General features: G+C 46.4%; 1 protein-coding gene across 2 annotated transcripts in view; it reads right to left on the bottom strand.

Moving 5' to 3' along the window:
- LOC309861326 (unconventional myosin-X-like) overlaps positions 1 to 583 on the bottom strand; it is a 118,383-nt gene extending 117,800 nt beyond the window's left edge. The window contains exon 1 of one of the 2 annotated variants that reach the window (XM_082724133.1): positions 34 to 583. In XM_082724133.1, the coding sequence (XP_082580259.1) occupies positions 34 to 54 (21 nt within the window). In that variant the 5' untranslated portion in view covers positions 55 to 583. The remainder of the gene's footprint in view (positions 1 to 33) is intronic. The other variant, XM_082724132.1, reaches the window with a different exon arrangement.
- Between the last annotated feature and the right edge of the window lie 21,145 nt (positions 584 to 21,728).

Here is a 21,728-nt window from a genome sequence, read left to right as displayed (position 1 = left end):
TCCCGGCTGGGTGGCCGGCGCGAGCGCACTCACCTCGGGGAAGAAGTTGTCCATTGTTCCAGGGCGCTCCCCGACTTGCCCGAGTCCCGCGTCCGGCTCGCGGAAGTCAGCCCAGCAGACGGTCCGGGGAAACCATGCGTGTCACGGCGCGACTCCCAGGAACCCGAGCCCGCGGGGCTCCCCCGCTGCCATGGCCTTACCCCCTTCTCGTCTTTCGCACCTTTTGTTTGCCCAAACCCAAGTCTCTAACTCATCCGTCCCAACTGCAGCCTTTGTCTCCCTGCCTCCAAGTTCCTTACTTCTGGGCGCAGCGCTCGCGAGCGGAGAACAGCTGGTGACACATTCTTCCCCCGGGCTGGAGAAGGGCGGCGGGGGTCTCGGGAGCGCGCCCCCTCCCTCTGCGCTCCTGCCGGAGGCGCTCGCCGCGACAGGGGGACAGCGGCCACAAAGCGAGTCCGGAGTGGCTCTCCCCGCGCGAGCGCCGCCGCGGTGAGGCTTCGGGCGCCTGGGCTCTGCCGGCTCACCGCCGCTCCGAGACTCGCAGACAGGAGCGCTCGCCCCGCCCACGCGCCCCGTCCCGCCCCGCCCCGCCAGGAGCTGAGCCCCGCCCACTCAGCCGGCCCGCCCATCCCGGCCGCCTCGCCCCTCCCCTCCAGGAGCCCAGCCCAAAGCCAACCCCGCCCCGCGCTTCCGCAGGGCCGGCCCCGCCCACTCCGCCTGGGGCAAGCGCGGCCGGAGCAGCGGGAGGCGCAGGCGAGGCTGGGGCTGCACCTCCTCCGGTCCCCGCCTGCCCGCCCTGGAGTGGGCGGGGGAGTAGACTCTACCCTCCGGTGATTGAGACCTAGTAGTCACCGGGGAGGAGGGGTTGGGGGATTCTTTTGTGCCTTTGATCTTCAGCGGCCCCTGGAACCGGCTCAACACGGATCTCATTAATGCAGATCGGCAGATGAGCGACCCCGGGGAAGGAAGCGCGGTCGGCCGAGCTGCCCCGGCTGTGGGGCCAGATCAAAGCGGGGAGCCGAGGCTCCTCAGAATTTCTGGAAGCTGCCTTCCCGTGTTGAGTTTCTCTCTTGCCGTCAGGTTAAGGGACGTTTTCCTAGCGGCGGGAGAATGCCGTTTTGTAACCTGGAAGAGGACAGGGCCAATTGCGCCATAAAAAATGTGACCCTTTTCCTAGATCTAAAGGAAGCAGGCAAAGGCGAGTGGGATGGGTGAAGGATCAGCCCCACCTGATACTGTTTCCTCTAGGGCAGGTCCTCACACTTGAGCATGCCCAGGAATCACCTGGGAATCTTGTTAAAATGCAGACTGGAATTCAGTGGGGACATTTCCAACGAACTTCGAGGTGCCCTCAAAGGGTGGCACGTGGCCCTGTGCTGGCCTGCAAACTGGAGCCTGTCTGTAACAGGTAGAAAACCTGCAAGCAAAGGTCCAGGAACTTTCATAGGTTTAAAAAAATGCCACAACCACCAAGCGAATGATCGGTGGACTCTTTGAACCGGGGATAAACCAGTTTTGGTGTTGTCAGACTCATAGTGAGTCAGACCCTGCACAGCAGGGTTCTACTATTGGTATCCTGCAAATTGGAAACAAAAACGACTGGTTCTTCACCACAAGTGGTGTGAGAAGCTCTCTCCGGGGGATTCGCCTACTGTTACTCATCCTTAAAGCTTAAATCAGAAAGTCACGTCTTCCAGGGGAAGCCTTCCCCAAACGCCAGGCCACTCATCCAGCCTCCAGCCCTACCTAACCACCTGGTGTGCCTTATTCCTAACACTGTTGAGGAAACTGTATGTTTTAAGGGTCTTTTTATTGGTGTCCTGTCTCTCTTTGGTTGGGAGACTAGAAGCTCCTCAACAGGGGGAAACTGAGCTTTAAAATGTGTATCCCCCACCTGCCTTGCAGAATGAGTGGATGAAGCATCCTTTTTTAATCCTTCTGGGAAAAATCCAAGTGTGTTTAAAACCTGAACCTCAGAGCAGTGCTCCGGCATAAATGTCCTGAGACCCACCCCCCTTGCCTTTGGAAAGAGTCAAAGTATAAATTCGTGTTCGTGTGCCCTGGTTCACAGGTGGACATACTGAAGCCCTTAAAGCTTGTGTCCCCGGTGGCAAAGAAAACGAAGATGGAGGCAGGACCCAGGCACCAGCCAAAGTGCTTAGTCAAATGAGGGAAGCTGCCACCTGTGCTCAGAGGTGGGGTGGGTGCAAAACAATTACAGTCATTATGGTGTTAATCTGTACAGAACATCTCTCAGGAGAAATTACCAGGCCGCTTGTTCAGGCGAGGAGGGTGCAGGTGTGGCTTGGTTCCCAGCAACCACCCAGTCAGTAATGTACTGTATGTCCTTGGCCGTGTCATTTCAAAGTCACTTTCCTATACTGGCTCATCAATCGTCACGAATGGACTACACTAATACAACATGTGAATATTAGAGGCGACTGGAGAGAGGGGGATCCTTCTGTAAGCCTAAAACTGCTCAAAAACAAAGTCCATGAATTTTTTAAAGTCACTTCCCTGTTGATTAAGAAGATTTAGGTAATAATTACTCCCCCACCTTGACTCATGTAAAGAATTGTGAGCCAAGTCCAATACATAAAAGTTGAATTTTACTGAATTATATTTCTTGAAAAAGTTTACACCACCTTATCAAAATCTCCTGAAACAGATGTTTAAAAAAAGAAAAACGCAAAAAAATACAACTCAGTCTTGGTGGGGGGTGGGGGGGTAGGCTGGGTGCCTAAATACATTGACATTTTCATAAGCACCCAACTAGGCAATTCTGAGTTTGAGAATCACTGCTTTCCATTGTCAGAATTCATCAGATTTTCTGTATAAACACACATTCTCCAAAAGGTGTAAAGATGAACTGTAGCAGTAAGACTGTGCTGAACAACCAAGTGCCTGTTATTTTAAGCGATCCAGATAGGACTAACTTTATAGTTAGTCTAGATTTATCTATCTATAGATAGATCTAACTCAAGTCTTTGTGGTGGAATCCTTTGTTTCAAAGGATGATCTTCTGTTTACAAGGGCTTAGACAAAGTTGAACAGAGAAGGGAAGTATTTTAAATCAATAGATTTCTAAGAATATCTAATAATATCTAACCCCTTACCATTTTTAAAAAGTTATGTGCTTCCTTTCAAGAAGCTGCCTTACCCGTTGGGCAAAGCCCTTTGGGCTAAAATGGGTAAACTCCACCCCCTAAGAATTGACAGGCAGAGGCTCAAGGGAATGTTAAAGCCAGAATGGGCACATTTCTCAGAAGCCAAGTTCCCTTCTCAATTATCCTTATTTCTCAAAGACTCCATGCTAACTTTTCGTTTTCAAAATGAAACACCAAACAAACAAACAAACAGAAAAACAAAAACCCACCTCAGGTTACGTTCTCTTATTTAGCTGCCAAAATTAGCTCACGATAAACCACTCCAATACAGATGGGAACAGGTCTCCACTCTAAGGAAGAATTATGTAGGTATCTGCGTGAGTGAGGTAATACAATCTTCCTCTGTTTTTATTTTCCACTATGTGTGTGTTTGTTTTTAGTTGAAGTGTGTTGTCTTAAGCTCCTTTGTGATTTCCAATGGAGTCCTTTTTAGTTGTTCTGTTGCTGATATCACTTCCTAATCTGGTTGTGTCTTTATGTGTAGAATCTTTTCCATCACTTCTGTTTTTATAAAAAACTCACCTCTAATTGCTCCAGTCAGAGTAATGGTTTAATTACTAGGTATGGAAAGGGAAAGTTCAGGAAGGTTCTTTCACACAAATTAGAAGTTGAGAACTGACACAACTCTAAAATCCTGTTTTTCGTGCTTCACTAACCAGTGGTGGTCCTTTTGGTTGACTTGTGGTCTTGGGTGTTTAAAAATTCAAATGTGTTCCTTTTTGAACAAAAAAAAAGAAGGGCATTTTTAAAATTCTCTTTAAACTTTTAGACAAGAGTTTTGTTGGCTTGTTTACCTCTGATAACTTGCAATTCAAAAATCCTGAAGGCAATTTTTTTTTCTCATATGAAATGGAAAATGTGCAAGATTTCTGTAGAAAGAATAAAATCTGCAGTGAAAATATGTGAAATGTTTTCCAATCTGATAGAATTGAACAAGTACAGAAGAATAAACAGAAATAAAGCACAAGGGATAAGACACTCAAAAAACTAAGCTGCTGGCAGTCATATTTTTCCTAAACCCCACGAACAAGGGCTAAAGCTATAATTTACCTCCTCAGAAGCGGGACAGTCCACAGACAGCCGATTCTAACTAGATTCCATCTCTTCAAACTAGAGCAGGAACATTTTCTAAATTGATGTCCCACGCATACAGGCAGAGTGGTTTTCCTAAAATCCATCCACTTCCATTTAAAGCGCTTGGTCCTGGTTCTGTTGAATGGGATAAATGTAACCAAATCCTTGAAACCCTCCGGGATGATACAGAGTCTGCTCTTTCTCCCTTGATCTCTTGGTATCTTCCTGCTCCCTCTCTTTCCTTGCTCCAGAGGGACCTGGAGGCTGACTTTGACTTTGCAGAGCTGCTCCTGTCTCCTGCTCTGTTAATTACGTGTTTACCACTTCCAAACCTCGTGCCCTCACGAACTGCCCCTTCTTGCAGTTTTCCCCGTTCCTGTGAATGGAGCCAGTAAATGGGACTGTGTCTATCCTCCTTGAAAATGGGCCATCTTCAGACCCCTGCCTTGTCCCCTTCTCCGCTTAGGCTCCAAGCCATCAGCGCCGCAGCCCCTTATGATCAGCTATCTGTGCCCGCAATTCCACGTTCTCGAAGATCACCGTGACCTTGACATAATCAAATTCGACAGCTTGTTCTCAAACGTCACCCACCCCGGACACAGCCCCTCCTCTGGAATTCTTCCACTTCTCGGCTTGGGGGCCAGCTTCCTGAGTGTGCGGTCTGTAGAGTGAGGCGCCCAGGACCCTCGGCTCAGAAGGGGGCCCCAGGCTTGATTTAATTCTCTGCTGTGTTGTCTTAAAATCCTTAATGACTTTTGTTTTTCTCTTTTTCCGGGGGCCCTGAAATTTCCGCCCCGCTTAGCCGGTCCCACCTAGCTTTGATAAGACTGTCTTTGTCCAATTTCCCCAACTCACTGGCCTCTTTCTCTGCCCCTTGGACAGGCTCCTTTTCTCCATCACTGCCCCCCCATCCCGAAATATGGTCCATCCTCGGCGCGCATCCCTTCCTCCTGCTTACGTTGTCACCCTGCGCCCATTCGTCGGTGACAGTCTCTTCAGAAATGCGTCCGTGGCTCAGGCTCTGAGAAGTCGCAGCCACGTATGTCCACACACCTGGCGCCTGCCTGCCAGCAGGTGCTTCTCCTCCTTCCTGCGCCCAAACCAAACCTTCCTCACTCTCCTCACGCCCTTCCTTCCCTCGACCTGCCTCTCTTTGCTCAGGGAATCCGGAATCCAGGGGCCTCCATGAGTAGGTCTCTGTCACTCAGAGGTGCCCCCCATCTTTCTGAGGACGATCTCGGTCGGCTGAGGGTGAGAGTTCACGTTGTCAACCCCCCTCTCCCCTGCACAATCTTCAAGCTTCTTTGGCCCCACAGAGGTGACTGCGGTTCGGCCAGGTGGATGCAGCCCTTCAGGGTCTCACTTGGGGAAGCAGGGAGGCGCGTCTATGTGAGCGACCCAGGGTGGGGGTGGGGGACAGCTGGGGCAGAGGGTCTGGGTGGTCAGGTTGGGGCATGGGGCGGCGATTGTCCGCCTGCTGGAGCAGCATCTTGCTTCTGAGGTGGGTCGGTGACCGACTCAGCAGACCCATTCCAGGCGGTGGGTCTGAGAATCGTTTCTGGAAATCTCAAGCCCACGCCTCCTGCCCTTCCAATAGTACAGCCAGCTCTGTAAGACCCTTCAGTAATCTCCTGCTTGAATTCTCTCAAGTGGGTTTTGTTGTATGCAAGGTGCCAGTGCCTTCCGAGGGGTGTCACATCTGGGACAGTGGGGCCTTGTGTCGGGAGGTGCTTTTCTCCAGGTGGTCGAAGTCCTCCTTCGGGGCCTGCCACTGTCTGGGGCCGGCTGTGCCATCTGGAGAAACTCCGTGGCCTCGGATCAGTCCCATGGGGGGTTGGTCCTCATTTCTTCCCTTTGGGGCACTCTCTGACCCTCTGCCATGCACGTGGTGCCAACCAGACATCCAGGCATTTATCGGGCTCTCTCTGGGGCCCATGGCGGGACCTCAGTCCCAGGGAGGACGGCCACTTGGGTTCTCCTGCTGGCCCATGCGATGTGTTCTTCACAGGACTGTGAGGGATTGGACTCCTGATTGAGATTAACGAGCTATTATTGAGTGACTTTCCTTCTCCTCACACAGGATGGCTGTACCCCTGGCTCCCAACAGGAGAGCTGGTGCGTGGACCCTAAGAAGACCCAGTGTACAGGCGCAGCAATAAACCAATACTGAAGGGCTCAGTATTCTAGATCTTCATGGGGGAATCACTCACTATACCTCACATGGGCTCATGAATCTTGTAATACAGATTATAATCAGATTATTTATATATGTACAGAGGGTTCATATACCTTATGGGTAGGCCTGAAGAATAGCACAAAAAAACAGCCTAAGGTTGGCATTCCGGTGAGAAACTTGGGGGGTATGATTCATGGGCTACATCAAGGCCAATCTGATGCACATTCTTTTTGGCAACGTGGCAAAGCTCTGTTTTTCCCACCTGAAACAGCCTGAAATGGCCCCTACTGCTCTTGCTTCTTAAATGAGTGAAGAATATGTTTGGAATGTTTTTTTCCCTAAGGTTTCTCGTAAAGGCAAGTATTAGAAAACAAATCAGATAAGCACCGAGCATGGTTTGTGTAAGAATGTCTAGGACAGAGTTGTTTACGGCAGTTGGCGACCTGGACACCCAATGGTACCCGGCCATAGGCAAGACTGGTGGAGTGAATTATGGCGAGTTCCCAGAGCAGCTCACTCTGGGTTAGCTGCCTGCTTCTGGGTCACAAGCTATCTAGACCCACGTGACTTCAGCCTCCTCACGAGGCTGGGCCTTGACTTTGGCGGGCCTGGGCTTGCTTTCCAGGGCAGTCAACAGCGCTCTCTCTGGTGGCAGCCGGCGGCCGGGCGCTGGGCGGCAGCTGGTGGTTGAACAGCTGGGCCGCTTTCTGCACATGGTGGTTCTTCACACTGCGGCGGTCTCTGCATTCCGGGGGCGGGGAGAGGGCAGAATTCGCAAGACCTTTGGACAACTTGCCCAAAAGTTAGATGGCATTGCTTTAGCCACGTTTAATTGGTCAAAACCCAACATAAGGTCACTCCAGGTGGAAGAAGCAACATAGAATTTGTGACCATTTTGGGGGAAGGAGAGAGAGAGAGAGAGAGTGTGTGTGTATGTGTGTGTGTTAAAGTTATATAGCGCTAAATTGCACAATAGACTGAGCCTGGATGTCTCAGCCAGTTAAGCACCTGCCTTGGACTCAGGTCCTGATCCCAGGCTCCAGGGATCGAGCCCTGCCTCCGGCTCCCTGCTCAGCAGGGGGCCGGCTTCTCTCTCTCCTCCCTGCTCGTGCTTTCTCTCATATCTCTGTCTTTCTCAAGTAAATAAATAAAATCTTTAAAGAGAAAAAAAAAGTAAAGTGCACAATAGCATTTAATACATTCACAGTGTGCTTGGAAGTGTTGAACACAGTCACAATGTTGTGTGGCCATCTCCCTGGCCAGAATATTCTCATCACCCCCAAAGGAAATCTCATATCCATTAACCAGTTCCTCCGATTCCTGTTTACCCCCAGCCACCAGCAACCACCAATTTGTCTATGGCTTTGCCTGTCTTGGGTATTTCCTATAAATGGCATCATACACAGCTTTTGTGACTGGCTTCTTTCATCAGCATGTTTTCAAGACGGTCCGCAGTAACACGACTATCGGGACTTCGTTCCTTTTCCTGACTGAATAATATTTCATTGTGGGATGGACCTCCTCTTGTCAATCCCTTTGCTAGTGGATGGATGTCTTCATTGTTTCTACTTTCTCGCTGAGGTGAGTCGTGCTGTTGTGAGGACTCCCGTGTCTGTTTTCAATTCTTTGGGAGAATTCAATTCATCTAAGAGTGCGATTGCTGGGTCATATGGTAACCCCATGTTTAAGTTTCTTGAGGGACCACCAGACTGTACTGCTCTGGGACATTTTGAATCCACCACACTACCCATATGTATTGATGTGGAAATGTGAATAAGAAACACAAGGACACGTTTTATCTGCACGGTGCAACAGTTTAAAACAGACCATGGTTTAAGGCAGACAAGTTTACTTTTCTTTCATAAACAAAGTCCGGAGGGCTGCAGTGTTCCATAAAGTCTTTAGGGACACGGACTCCTTCCAGCTCACTCTGCAGCGTCCACTGTGGGCTCTCAGGCTTGCAGTGAGAGAGCGTGAGCTTTCCACACAGCAGGAAGCAGAGAGGGACAGTGACTGGCAGAGGGAACACAGAGCCCGTCCGCTGCTTCTTAGGGCAGTTTCCCCGACATTTGCACAGCGCATCTGTATGTATTCTACTGCACAGAACTTAGTCGTCAGCTGCAGGAATACTGAGAAATATAATATTTATTCTGGGTTTTTCTTGACCCAGCTACAAACTTATTACTTAGAAGCAGGAAAGACTAGATACTAGGGAACAGCTGCCTGGCTCTTCACATCTGTTAAAATTAATGGTGTAGAGAGCTTTGCAAGAAAAAAAACAAATACACTTCACAGATGTTATCCCTAGATAACAAGGACATGGGCAATTAAAAAATTATTCTTGGCCCCGTTCTATATTTTCTGACTTCTTGGTGACACCTCTAGGATCATAAATGTATCCTTATTTTCAAAAATAAAATACACATTTCCTCTGTAAGAGCAGAACTTCATTTACTCTTCTTTTTCTTTGAATATTAAAAAAATGTTTATTGTGTACATGTGTTGTCAGGTGTTAGGAGATACAAAGATGAGTAAGACAGGATCTCTAAAGAAATCAGTCGACCAGTTGCAGAGAGACACTAAAAGATAATCTTGAAATGACTATGAAAATGTCTATAGTAAGAAGCATATGCAAAATTTTAAGGGAAACCTTAAAAAAAAAATAGAGTAAAGCCTGAGGAGCATTATGGCTGAATTGTGCCCCCCCAAATTCCTATGTTGCAGTCCTAGCTCCTAGTACCCTATGATGTGACTGTATTTGGAGATAAAGACTTTCAAAATGTGACTAAGTTAAAATGAGGTCTTTTTTTTTTTTAAGATTTTATTTATTTATTTGACAGACAGAGATCATAAGTAGGCAGAGAGGCAGGCAGAGAGAGAGGAGGAAGCAGACTCCCTGCCGAGCAGAGAGCCCGATGCGGAACTCGATCCCAGGACCCTGAGATCATGACCTGAGCTGAAGGCAGCGGCTTAACCCACTGAGCCACCCAGGCGCCCTAAAATGAGGTCTTTAAAGTGGGCCCTAATCCAACAGGACCAGTGTCCTTATAAGAAGAGGAAATTGGGACCCACCAGGAGACACAAGGGATGCATTCACAGAGGAAATCCAGGAGAAGACACAGCAAGCCGAGGACAGGGGCCCAAGGGGAAACCAAACCTGCCAACCCCCTGATCTTGAACTTACACCTTCTAGAATTGTGAGAAAATCAATTTTTGTTGTTTAAGCCACCCCAGCCTGTGGTATTTTGTTATGTCAGTGCCAGCCAACTAACACAGGGAGTCAGGAAAAAGTTAGCAGAGAGCGGCCCTGGACCCAGGGTTCAGTGGATGAGTAGGAGTCTTCTAGGGGAAGCAGAGTGGAAAGCACATCCCCGGCCAAGGACACGTGGAAGGTGCCAGAGGCATGAAGAGCATTTTCAGGGAAGGGAGCCCCTCATGGTTGGGGCAGAAAGAGTGTGTGTGTGTGTGTGTGTGTGTGTGTGTGTGTGTGTGCCTGCGTGTGGTTCTAGGAGACAGACCCAGAGAGTTTGCTACAACTTTGTATTAAGCCGTGTTACAGTCGGCGGTATGCTAGCAAGTGTTGACAGCTGACTGGGGAGGGCAGCAGACAGCCCTGAATCACACCATGGCACTTGCCAGTTTCTGCGGTGTGAATGCTCTCACCACGGCTGATTTCTAGCTCTCACCATGATTCACGGAACGTGGAGTTGAGAAGAGACCCCTTCTTAGCTGCTATTTCCACCACGCAGAGACAAGAGACATAACCACCTTGAGGGCATAGGTAATAGTAAAAGTGTGCTAGAATAATTTGGTAAGAACGAGTGTTGAGTATTTACTATTTTTGGCTTTCATATAATTTATTATTTTTTTAATTTTATTTACATTCACGGTTTTTATTTCATTTAATTGCAAGTTTATGTGACTTCATGGTGAATTATGGCTGTGTTTAACCACCAGCCCAGAAAATTCTTGACAATTTACCCTTTTGTTGTCACAACCCAGTATGAGCACAGCCCTGTTTACATCTACTATTTCATAAATTATTCCACGTGCCGCTTTGGCGGGGGCGGCGGTCAGGACTCTGTAAGTCCTGCATTGCAACGTTTGGGCTCTGGCTGAGCAGTGAACATGGGAGATCTGCTGAGAAAGCAGAAGGTTGTGGGAGGCAGGAGAAAGAATCCCGGTGGCTCTACCAGTAGTTAAACCATCACGCAAGAGATGAGATTAACTGAAGCCCTGGAGAAGAGGGGTAAGGTCGTTTGGGGGATGAGGGAGGAAGATAAAGGAAGATGTCAGGGAGAGAGGAGATCCTGAGCTGAACAGGAAGATGGGCGAGTGCATTTTCAAAGTCGATGCCCTCTGCGGGCTGAGCTCCTTAGTAATCAGGAGATCAGGCGATGTGCACGCTTGCTCTGCTGACTGTACCGGGGTAACTCGTGGTTAGCTGAAAGCCAGAGTATTGCAGCTCTGAGCGGGGAAGGGATTCTGGCCACTACCCGCCACCAGGTGCAAGGGCCAGGGTGAAGAGAGGCAGTGTATCCATGGTAACGCAGGGTCAGTGGGAGGTTGGGTACCAGAGGGAAGGCATCAAGAGAAGAAAATACAGAAAAACTGGGCTGGAGAACCTACTCTCACTGAGATCACAGACACAGCCAGATGGGGGCTCCGCCAACTTCCCTCTCAAAGCGCTGTCCTAACTTCAGCTTTACTGCCCGTGCCCCCCCAGGCCGTAGCACCTCCTTGTTCTCTCTGACCAACCTTCCTTCCCCTTCTCATCCTTCCCCACCAGCACCCTCTTCTCTAGCAGACCTTTCTGGCCAGCGGACAACCTGTTCAGTAGCCCCCATTTCAATCTCTCAAGGAAGGCACACCATCCTCCAGGACCCCCCACGGTCCTCACAGCAAAGCAAACCCCAAGTGTGCTGTCTTTTGGGGTCTCCACTGCGCTCCTTCTTCCTCAAACCCTTTCCCGCTCCTCACGGTCAGGGTCACAAATGACTGCTCTGCTCCACAGCAGGGAGAGTGATGGCTTAAGGTGTAGATCCACACTTCACCGTTGCCCTTCAAAGCTGCAAGGGACTTCTTTCTGTTTATTTTACTTATCTACTAGTTTTAATTTTAGCCTTGCAAGGTCCTGCTTTCTGGCCTTTCTGCCCGACCTAGCCAGCAGGCTGGCCACCTGGAGCACACAGGCCACAGAGCTTGAACCTGCCCCGGGCCTTTGCACATGTGTTTCCTTTACCAGCAATGTCTCTTCACCTTCCGATCCGCCATTCCCCCTGCCAGGCTGCCCCCTCTCCTCACTTGGGGTTCGGCTTGAGGTGGGATCGGATCTGCCGTGGAATTCAATGCCAGCACAGCTGTCGTACTGTACGACGCTGCTCTCCCTGATTTCTTCAGAGCCTCCATCACTCTTAGAAATGATCTGACACATTCAGTCTGCAGACGGCAGCCCACGGGCCAGATCTGACCCAGAGCCTGTTTTTGAAACCTTATGGCCCGTGGAGTGTCCCTTTCAGGAAAGATTTGCTGATCCCTGGTCGACTTGTTGACTGTCGAGAACACCAGATCCCTGACAACGGGGGATTTGTCTGTTTCCTACTGTCTCTCAAACACTCAGAAGCATGTCTATCACTGCTGCATAAATGAACGGGTGATAATGAAGGAGTGATGGTATTGTTAGGGAAGACACTTGCGTGTCAACGGGCTAAGCCTGATGATATTTACGGTACCTCTAGCACTGCTACAAAGAGTAAGGACTAAGGCGTATTAACAAGAGCTACTGTGCTGGGCGCTGCTCTCAGTGCGTTGCTTGCATTTTGTTTGATGCGCCCATCAACTCTGCAAGGAAGGTTTCGTTCTACTTGTTTTATACAGAAGGAAACCCAGGCTCAGTGTGAGAATGTCCATCTTCTCAGTGTTGATTGGAGGCACACAGGAACAGGAGATCTCTCAAACTTATGTTCCTTCTTCTGTCCTAGCCTAGAAAGACCATGAACTTCAGAGAAAAAGAAAGAACTTGGTTCTACCATTGGACTTTGCAAGCTTTATGACTTGTGCGTGGATCTGGTTAGTGTGAGGTTGGGGAATTGCCACCTATTTATGAGGATTGTTAAGGACTAAGTAAGATAAAAAACACATAATGTAGCCCCTGATACACAGGGGTACTCGAAACTGTTATCTTCCTTCTGTTTGTTTGTTTGTTTGTTTCTTTCTTTCTTTCTTTTTAAAGATTTTGTTTATTTATTTGATACACAGAGATCACAAGTAGGCAGAGAGAGAGGAGGAAGCAGGCTTCCTGCTGAGCAGGGAGCCCTATGTGGGGCTCGATTCCAGGACCCTGGGATCATGACCTGAGCCAAAGGCAGAGGCTTTAACCCACTGAGCCACCCAGGCGCCCCCCTTCTGTTTCTTTAGACTACGAATAGGACAAAATTCCTTGCCTCTGTAGTTTCCCTCACCTCTGGAAGGGAGTCGGCAGAGGGTGGAGGGCCTACTCTCCAGGTTGGCTCCGCATTTGTGTCTGTGTTTTCACAGTAGGGACAGCACTCCCCTGGGGTGGGACACTGGCCACAGTTTTCTCCTGGGTGACTCTCACCAATCCCTTTGATTGGAAACAATCCCACCTCTTCAGCTGCTTTCCCTCTGGGACTTAGCGTTCCCTTTCCACACCTTCTGCCTCTGCTTTCTCATATCCAACCCCCTGCCCTGATCCCTGCCCAGAACAAAGAGAAACTGAGACGGAAAACAATACCTGGCAAGAAATGAAATTATCTGTGGTTGCAGCACTGAGTGGATGCAGGGAACGGCAAATGGGGTAGGTCATGAGGAAAATTTGCAGGAATCTCAATATACTAAGACTATAATGAATTTAGTGTTGCTGGAAAAGAACATTTGGGGGGTGGTGGGAAAAGAGGCATGGAAATATATTACGGTTTGTGCATTAGCCAAGGGATACTCTGAATTAAGCAAGAGAAACCAACCCTGGCAAATGTTAGGAGGAAAAAAAAATATGCACAGTTGATTGGGCAGGTAGATTGTGGAATTGATTGGGCAGGTAGATTGTGGGATTGATTGGGCAGGTAGATTGTGGGATTGATTGGGCAGGTAGATTGTGGGATTGATTGGGCAGGTAGATTGTGAAATTGATTGGGCAGGTAGATTGTGGAATCAGAGGGTAGAGACTTCCTCTTCTGGCACCGTGTTGAATATTGGAGAGCATGATGGCTCAGTCGGTTAAGCATCTGCCTTCAACTCAGGTCACGATCCCAGAGTTCTGGGATCGAGCTCCATGTCCGGCTCCCTGCTCAGCTTCTCCCTCTGCCTCTGCTGCTCCCGCCCCACTTACGCTTTCTCTCTCGCTCTCAAATAAATAAATAAAATCTTTAAAAAAAAATAGAAGCCTGTATCACCACAAACACTTCGATCACGCTGGGTGTGATACACTAGGCGTCCTTTAAAAGTCATGTCTATTCTAATTGAGGGACAGTCTATAAAAATGCTTGGACCAGTACTCCTTCAACTGTCAAAGTCATGAGAAACAAGCAAAGACTGAGAAATGTTACAAACCAAGGAGGCAGACTGTGGGATCCTGGAACAGAAAAGGCATATTTGTGGAAAAGCTAGCAAAATCCGCATGAAGTCTGAAGTTTAGTTAATAGGAATGGACCAACCCCGGTTTCTTCATTTTGACAAATGGGCCAAGGTTACGATATCAACATACTACCTTCACAACTTTTCTGTAAACCTAAAATTATCCCTCCCCCCAAAAGTGTATCTTCTTTTTTTTTTTTTTTTAGAATTTTATTTATTTGACAGAGAGAGATCACAAGTAGGCAGAGAGGCAGGCAGAGAGAGAGGAGGAAGCAGGCTTCCCGCTGAGCAGAGAGCCCGATGTGGGACTCGATCCCAGGACCCTGGGATCATGACCTGAGCCGAAGGCAGAGGCTTTAACCCACTGAGCCACCCAGGAGCCCCCCAAAAGTGTATCTTCTTAAAAATCCATCAATCTGTCCATAACAGAGTAAGGGGAATCCACAAAGGCCCAGAGGAAGAAAAGGCAAAACCACAAAGCCAAGTGATGCCCCATGCCAAGGAGGAATGCAGGACGAAACTTCGTGAGTCACAGCAGAGGCTCTTGTGAAAAGCAGGGATCCTCAAAGGACGACACCCTCAGGAACGCACAGCGCTGAGAATTCCCAGCCGCTGCCAAAGATGCTGACCAGAAAATGTGTCCATTTAGGCCTCGATGTGGGGAAAAAAATGGAAACTCTCCCGAGATCTCATAAACACAAGCGGTTCTTATTCTGGTTTAAACTTTCAATTTGTACTACCTGTTGTGGGTGGAATTGTGAGCCCTGAAAATCCGATGTTGAAATCCTCCTAACCTCCAGTACCTTGGAATGTGACCATACCTGGAGGTAAGGCTTCAGAAGGGTTATTAAGTTAAAATGAGGCCATTAAGGTGGGCCCTAATTCAAGATGACTTGGCATTCTGTTAGAAGAAGAAATTCGGACATGCAAAGAGAAACCAGGAGTGTGGGTGTGCTCAGAGCATCCCACGAGGACACAGCCAGAAGGTGGCTGTCTGCGAGGCAAGGAGAGAGACCTCGGGAGAAACCAACCTTTCCAATACCTCAATGTTAGACTTTGAGCCTCCAGAATTATGAGAAAAGAAGTTTCCATCGTTTAAGCCACGCAACTCCAGGAACTTTGTTCTGGCAGCCTTAGCGAGTGGCTCAGGAAAACCCGGGGAAAATTTTAATTTTAAGCAAACGCATAGGCAAAGCCCTTTCAAGGCCAATCTGGGTAAGAATTCACTCTCGTCTCAACCTCCCTGGGCTTCCCAGTGATGAAGATCAGCCATATGTGAACTCACAATAAAACAGAAAATGTTACCAGTCGCTTATTTTCCTGTTCATTGAAATAAGGAAGTTAGCTGTGTGGGGCTGGTGTGGGGGCTCTAAGGCCCTTGGGGTCCTCCATGTCTTGTGTTTTCTATTATGCTGATTGGAATGGGTCTAAGAGGCAGTGGAAGGAGAAGACAGGAGAGCACCAACAGAGACTTGCTGGGAGTTTTATTATAAAGGGAAGCAGGGAAATGGAGAGGTACTTGGGGTAGGAAACAAAGACAAAAGAGGTTTGATTTTAAGATGGAGAAGGCACCTATGTTTGGATGCTCATGGGAACGGCACAGTTGAAGGGGAAAGAGGGCAGAAAGGCAGGGCAGGAGCACCACTGGGGAGATGGCTTTGCATTGCTCAGAGAAGAAGACGTACAGTACCTGGGCCGTGCAGTAAGGGTGGCTGACTAGGAAGGAGGGCTTCAAAGAAGAAAGAGTCTCCAGATTTGGAGATGGGACCAAGGGGAACCGAACAAGGAGCTCACCCGGCTGATGCCTGAGGGCCTCTCCCTGCTGCAGCGTCTTCAAGGGCCTGGGACGGATTGCGATAATGTATCCCTCTGGTCACAAGGTTTTGTACATCTTTTATGAGATATTTTCAATGTAATAGATTCACTTAAGGTTTTCCAGCCCAAGTCTACTGTGTCACATTTCTGTATATTCTGGGGCATTAGAGTACATTCTGTACATTCTCGGATAGATAGGCACACACGCTAACACACGATGCAGACACGTGTGTTATTTTTATTTATTAATTTTTTACTTTTTTAAATTTAAAGATTTATTTATTTGAGAGAGAGAGAAGGAGAGAGGGCATGAGCAGGGGGAATGGCAGAGGAAGGGCGAGAGAGAGAATCGCAAGCAGACTCCTCGCTGAGCATGGAGCCCAACCTGGGGCTCCATCTCACAACCCTGAGATCATGACTTGAGCCAAAATAAAGACTTGGGTGCTTAATTGACTGAGACACCCAGGTGTCCCCCACAGACTTATTTTTTAAAATTGTCTCACATGATTTTGGCAACTCCAATATCTGCAGGGTGAGCTGATGGGCTGGGACCAGGAAAGAGCTGCAGTCTGGATTTAAAAGCGGTCTGCTGTCAGAATTCCTTGTTTCTCAGGGAGGTCAAGCTCTGTTCTATTCAACTAATTAGATACAGCTCACCTATGTTATAGAAAGGTTAATCTACTTTGCTCAATACACTGTGAAAGGATTCCATCATTTGGTTAATTAATACATCCACCACCTCACATATTTATCTTGCCTTTTTTTTTTTTGGTGAGATAGTTAAATAGTGAGACATTTAAAGTTCTACACTTCAGCAAATTTCAGTTATACAAAACAGTCTTAGTAACTATAGCTATCATGTTTTTTATTCCATTGTGTGTGTGTGTGTGAGAGAGAGAGAGAGAGACATCTCCATCCATTCATCTATTGATGGACAATTAGGTATAATTGGTATAATGAACATGGGGGTGCAATATCCCTTCCTCATAGTGTTTTCATTTCCTTTGGATAAATACTCCGAAGCAGGATTGCTGGATCATCTATTTTTAACTTTTTGAGGAAGCTCCATATGCTGCTCACAGCGGCTGCACCGATTTGAATTCACACCAACAATACACAGGATTCCCTTTTCTCCATTTCTTCACCAACACTTGTCATCTCTTGCCTTTTCGATAATAGCCATTCTCACAAGTGTATGGGGAGATCTTGTGGTTTTGATTTGCATTTCCCTGATTGTTAGTGACCTTAGCACCTTTTCATATATCCATTGGCCATTTGTATGTCTTCTTTGGAAAAATGTTGATTCAGGTCCTCTGTCCCCCTTTTTTAAAGTACATTTCATGCCCAGTCCAGAGCCCAACACCGGGCCCCAACCTACAACCCATAGATCAAGACTCGAGCTGAGATCAAGAGTTGGCCACCCAACCAAATGAGCCACCCAGAGAGCCACCCTTTGCCCATCTTTGAATCAGATTGGTTTTTGTTTCTACTCATTTATTTAAACAAGTTTTATTTGGTAAAATATATATATCATGTGACATTTGCCATTTTAACAATTTTAAGTGTATAATTCAACAAATTAAGTACATCCCCAACATTGTACAATCATCACCATTACCTACTTCCAAAAAATATTTTCATTCCTCTGAACAGAAGCTCTGTAACCACTGTGCAGTAACTCCATTCACCATCCCCCAAACCCTGACAACCTCTATTCTGTTTTCTGTCTGTGAATTTGCCTGTTCTAAATATTTCATGTGAATGAAATCCCATGTTATTTGTTGTAAGACAATTTTTTTCTTTAAGTTTCTATGTAAACTCTAGTTAGTTAACACACAGTGTAATATTAGTTTCAAGTTACAATATAGTGATTCAACACTTCCAAGTATCACCCGGTGCTCATTATGACAAGTGCCTGCCTTCATCCTTACCCTCTATTTCACCCATCCCCCACCCATTTTCACCCATGTACGGTCTCTTCTCTATACTTAAGAGTCTGTTTCTTGGTTTGTCTTCTATCTCTCTCCTTTCTTTCTTTTCTTTTTTTTCTTCATTTAAGATAACGTTTTCAAAGTTTTTTTCTGTGCTACAGCATATACCAGAACTTTTTTCATTTTTATGGCTGAATAATATTTCATTGTACGGATATACCACCTCTGTTTATCCATTCACATGTCGGTGGACCTTTGGTTTGTTTCTACCTTTTAATGACTGTGAGTTATGTTGCAATGAACGTGGTTTGAGACTCCGCTTTCAATTCTTTTGGATATAGACTTCTAATTGGAATTGCTGGATTATATGGTTATTCTGTAGTTAGCCTTTCAGGATCTGCCATATTTCCCACTTACCATTTGCAGCCTACCTGTCACACATGAACAGCCTCTGAGCTCCAACATAATAAGATATTGGGTCAGCTTCTTGGCCATGAGACCCGTGCCATTACACAGGGCCCCATACTTAGAAGAGCCCACATTCAAAAGGGTCCCATGCTCAGAAGAGCCCCATGCTTGGTTTAATTCTCTGCTGCCACCATGTTGATGTTCTTAGCAACCTTATCTTTGAACTTGGGTTTTATGAGGAAGTCTGATTGGACAATGGAGCTTTTGAGCAGAGAATACACAGTATAAGTGTTCTCAGCCATTCCTTGCTGCCCTGATTGCATATAGTGTTCATAATGCCCTATGAGCACAAAATCCTGGAGGACCCAGGATCCACAGGAGTCCAGTGAGACTCAAAGCGAGTGCGGGGTAATTGTGTCACATCCATGACTGAGTCAAATGGGTGTGGGGGGTGCTGACAGCCCCAGGTGGCCTCTTTTCTGCTCAAATGTAAACTTCCTTCGAATGCAGAATGAAAGTGATGGTGTTTTACGAAACACAAAGCACCAAGGAAGCCTATCGTATTCCTTCCTGTTCATGTTACTTCCCTGTAGTCACCAACTCTTTATGCTGAAAGTGACAAGCTAAAAGGAAAGGGGAAGATGGTGCAATACGTAGTTGCTTTCTCATCCTGTCTTTCCTTACTCATAAGTAAACCAAAGGTAGAGGGTGGGGACAAAATGTGTGTGCAGCCAGAAGGGAAAGGAAAACAGTGTGGTCTTAGGCAGCATTTCCACCGTTCTTGTAAGAACAAAATACATATGACACGTGCACAAACAACAAAATATTAATTGTGGAGTTTCAGTGATTTCGCGTGACTCAAACGCTGACCTCTACATTCCAAATTGGCATTGCACAACATAAGAATGGACAGTGAAATACCCTCTCTCTCTGCCTGCCTCTCTGCCTACTTGTGATCTCTCTATCTCTGTCAAACAAATAAGTAAAATTAAAAAAAAAAAAAACACCAAAAACCTACCATGATTGGTCAAGAGAGAACACAGAAGCAAGAAAAAGCTTTTCAAGTCAGTGCTTATAATGACACTTTTTTTCCTGGCTTTTTGAACAAAGGGTCATGCATTTTCATTTGCACTGGGCCCCGTAAATTACCTAGCCAGCCCCGACAGCCCCCTATTCTCAGATTCTACAACAGTGGGTTTATGTGCTATTAGGGTAGTGGGGGAGGGATGAGGTAGATCTTGACGTGCCATAGTATTATTTTAAGAAGGGTGGAACTGACCATGATTCCGTGAAGGAATGCACTTCAGAAAGTAAGTACGCAGATGAAAGAGTCTGCAGACTCAGGCTCTCATCATATATCGTGTCAGCATTGCCGTTCTCAAATGAACGACAAATATCCTATCTTAGAGAGACAGAGAGAGAGAGGGAGGCAGACGAAGGCCAGGTCAGTAAATATCACACATCACACAAATCAAGTTAATAGGAGTAAAATAAGAATTCATGCATGATAGGCTTTATGTCATCGATGTTGTTAAGAAAGGCAAAAAAATATTTTTTTTTCATCCAAAATCAGTATAAACTTCAGTCTTATGGTCTGATGTAGACTTAAGAAGGTTTTATTTTGATTGATCCATAAAATGAAAATAAACTCAATTATCATGCTTCATCCTTTTAGATTTTTTTAAACATAAATATTTTATGGAAATTCGAGTAAGACAACCAGTGTCTGAAGTAATAGCAATCTCGGAAATAATAGTCCTGCTCTCCTTTGGCAAATTTTAAAAGTTTGTTTTCTTTAAAAGCTACTCTGAGGGATGCTGCGGTGGAGGGGCTCGGTTAAGCGTCTGCCTTTGGCTCAGGTCATGATCCCAGACTCCTGGGATTGGGCCCCACATCAGGTTCTTTGCTCAGCAGGGAGCCTGCTTCTCCCTCTCCCTCTGCCTGTCTCTCTACCTACTTGTGATCTCTGTCTCTGTCAAATAAATAAATTAAATCTAAAAAAAAAAAAAAAAAGAAAGAAAACTTGTTTTCCCTAGAGAGAGAAAACGATACAAAACAGTGATATTTCCCCTATTTCTCTGATGATATGCTACTTTTAATATCTTATCTGTTAAGCTAGCCAAGCGATACTACAGGATATAATCATTATGTGTCTAGTCTTTGAAACCTGTTATGCTGACTCAATGCCCTCTGTCGGGGACAAAGAATGGCAAAGGCATACAACCACGAGTTACAAAAAACGAAAAGGTTGCAGCCAGTTTCCCCCAGCACTAGGCAACATCTGGACTATACTTAATGCATCATGATTTCTCTTATCTCACATAACAGTCTAGCAAGAAATAGGTGCTCCCTTCTTGTGTACTCTTGCAAATTAGTGTATTGATTATTTATCTCTATGCTCATTAGTACAGGGGATATCTTATGTAGTATGAAAGACATTTATTGAGCACTTACTTACCTTATTCTGTGCAATTTACCTGGAATATCTAACTTCCACCTCCAATAACACTATAAGCAGATCTTATTATTAAATCAGTTTTCAGACGAGGAAATCGAGGATTTGAGAATGAGCGATTTGTCCAAACTCAGGAAACCTGCAAGCAGTGAAGACAGGATTGAAACCCTGGTACTTTGATTCGAGAGCCCATCAAAGTACGCCACACGTGCTCCTCAGGTGTCTACAAAAATACCAAAATTTGTTAGTTAATATAGGAGATTAAGAGTCACCTCTCCTCCTCCTCACAAGGATGATGGATCTCCTGCTTGGGTACCCACTACATTTGAACTCTTAAAGGCAAGATAGCAGAAGGGAAATATAGTTAGGCAAGACAAGCCCAGTGTCATTTGTTTCTGTCCAGGATTTTGTCTTCTAAAACCAGTGGAATCTAAAGCCAATGGAAAGAAGTAGAATGGAACAGAATTTCCCTTTGCTGCCCCAAATAGTAAGAAATGGTCTTACAATATTTGTAAGAAAATACAAACCAGTGATATTTACATAAACCTCTGGACAATTTTAGAGACTTAATTTAATCAGATGGTCCAGGAGCACTTAGTGAGGAATGTGTTGTTCACTACGAGCTGGCTTGGATTCCCTAAGAGCAAAGCTGACATGCTAAACAAACTTTTTAAAAGGTTACCGGAATTTTGTAATGGAAATATCCTGCCAACCCTAAGTACTTGGAAAAGTTTGGGGCCTGTGAGTCATGCTGAAGGGTAACACATCTCCATTGATTATATTATCAGTTTTTTTCGATCAGTGTGAATCTGGGGAGACTTTTCAAATGGCATGCTGCGGGTTGATACACTTGACTTTGTCCTCATAGACTTTTTCCAAATCAGTAATTTGGATAAAAACACAGCAGAAATGTTGATCATATTTCAGAGTAATCAAGTATCCATTGCAAAGCATGATTGCTTCAAGATTCTTAGGCATCTGCATCAGGTTCCCTGTTCCTGGGAAGCCCAATTCTCCCTCTCCCTTTGCCTGCTGCTTCCCCTGCTTAGGCGCTCCCTCTCTCCCTCTCTCTTAAATAAATAAATAAATAAATAAATAAATCTTAGGGA

Source organism: Mustela nivalis, assembly GCF_964662115.1.
Source record: "Mustela nivalis genome assembly, chromosome: 3".
In the NCBI taxonomy this organism is placed as follows: Eukaryota; Metazoa; Chordata; class Mammalia; order Carnivora; family Mustelidae; genus Mustela; species Mustela nivalis.
The sequence above is the reverse complement of the archived record's forward strand: the minus strand, read 5'-3'. Positions and strand labels throughout refer to the sequence as shown.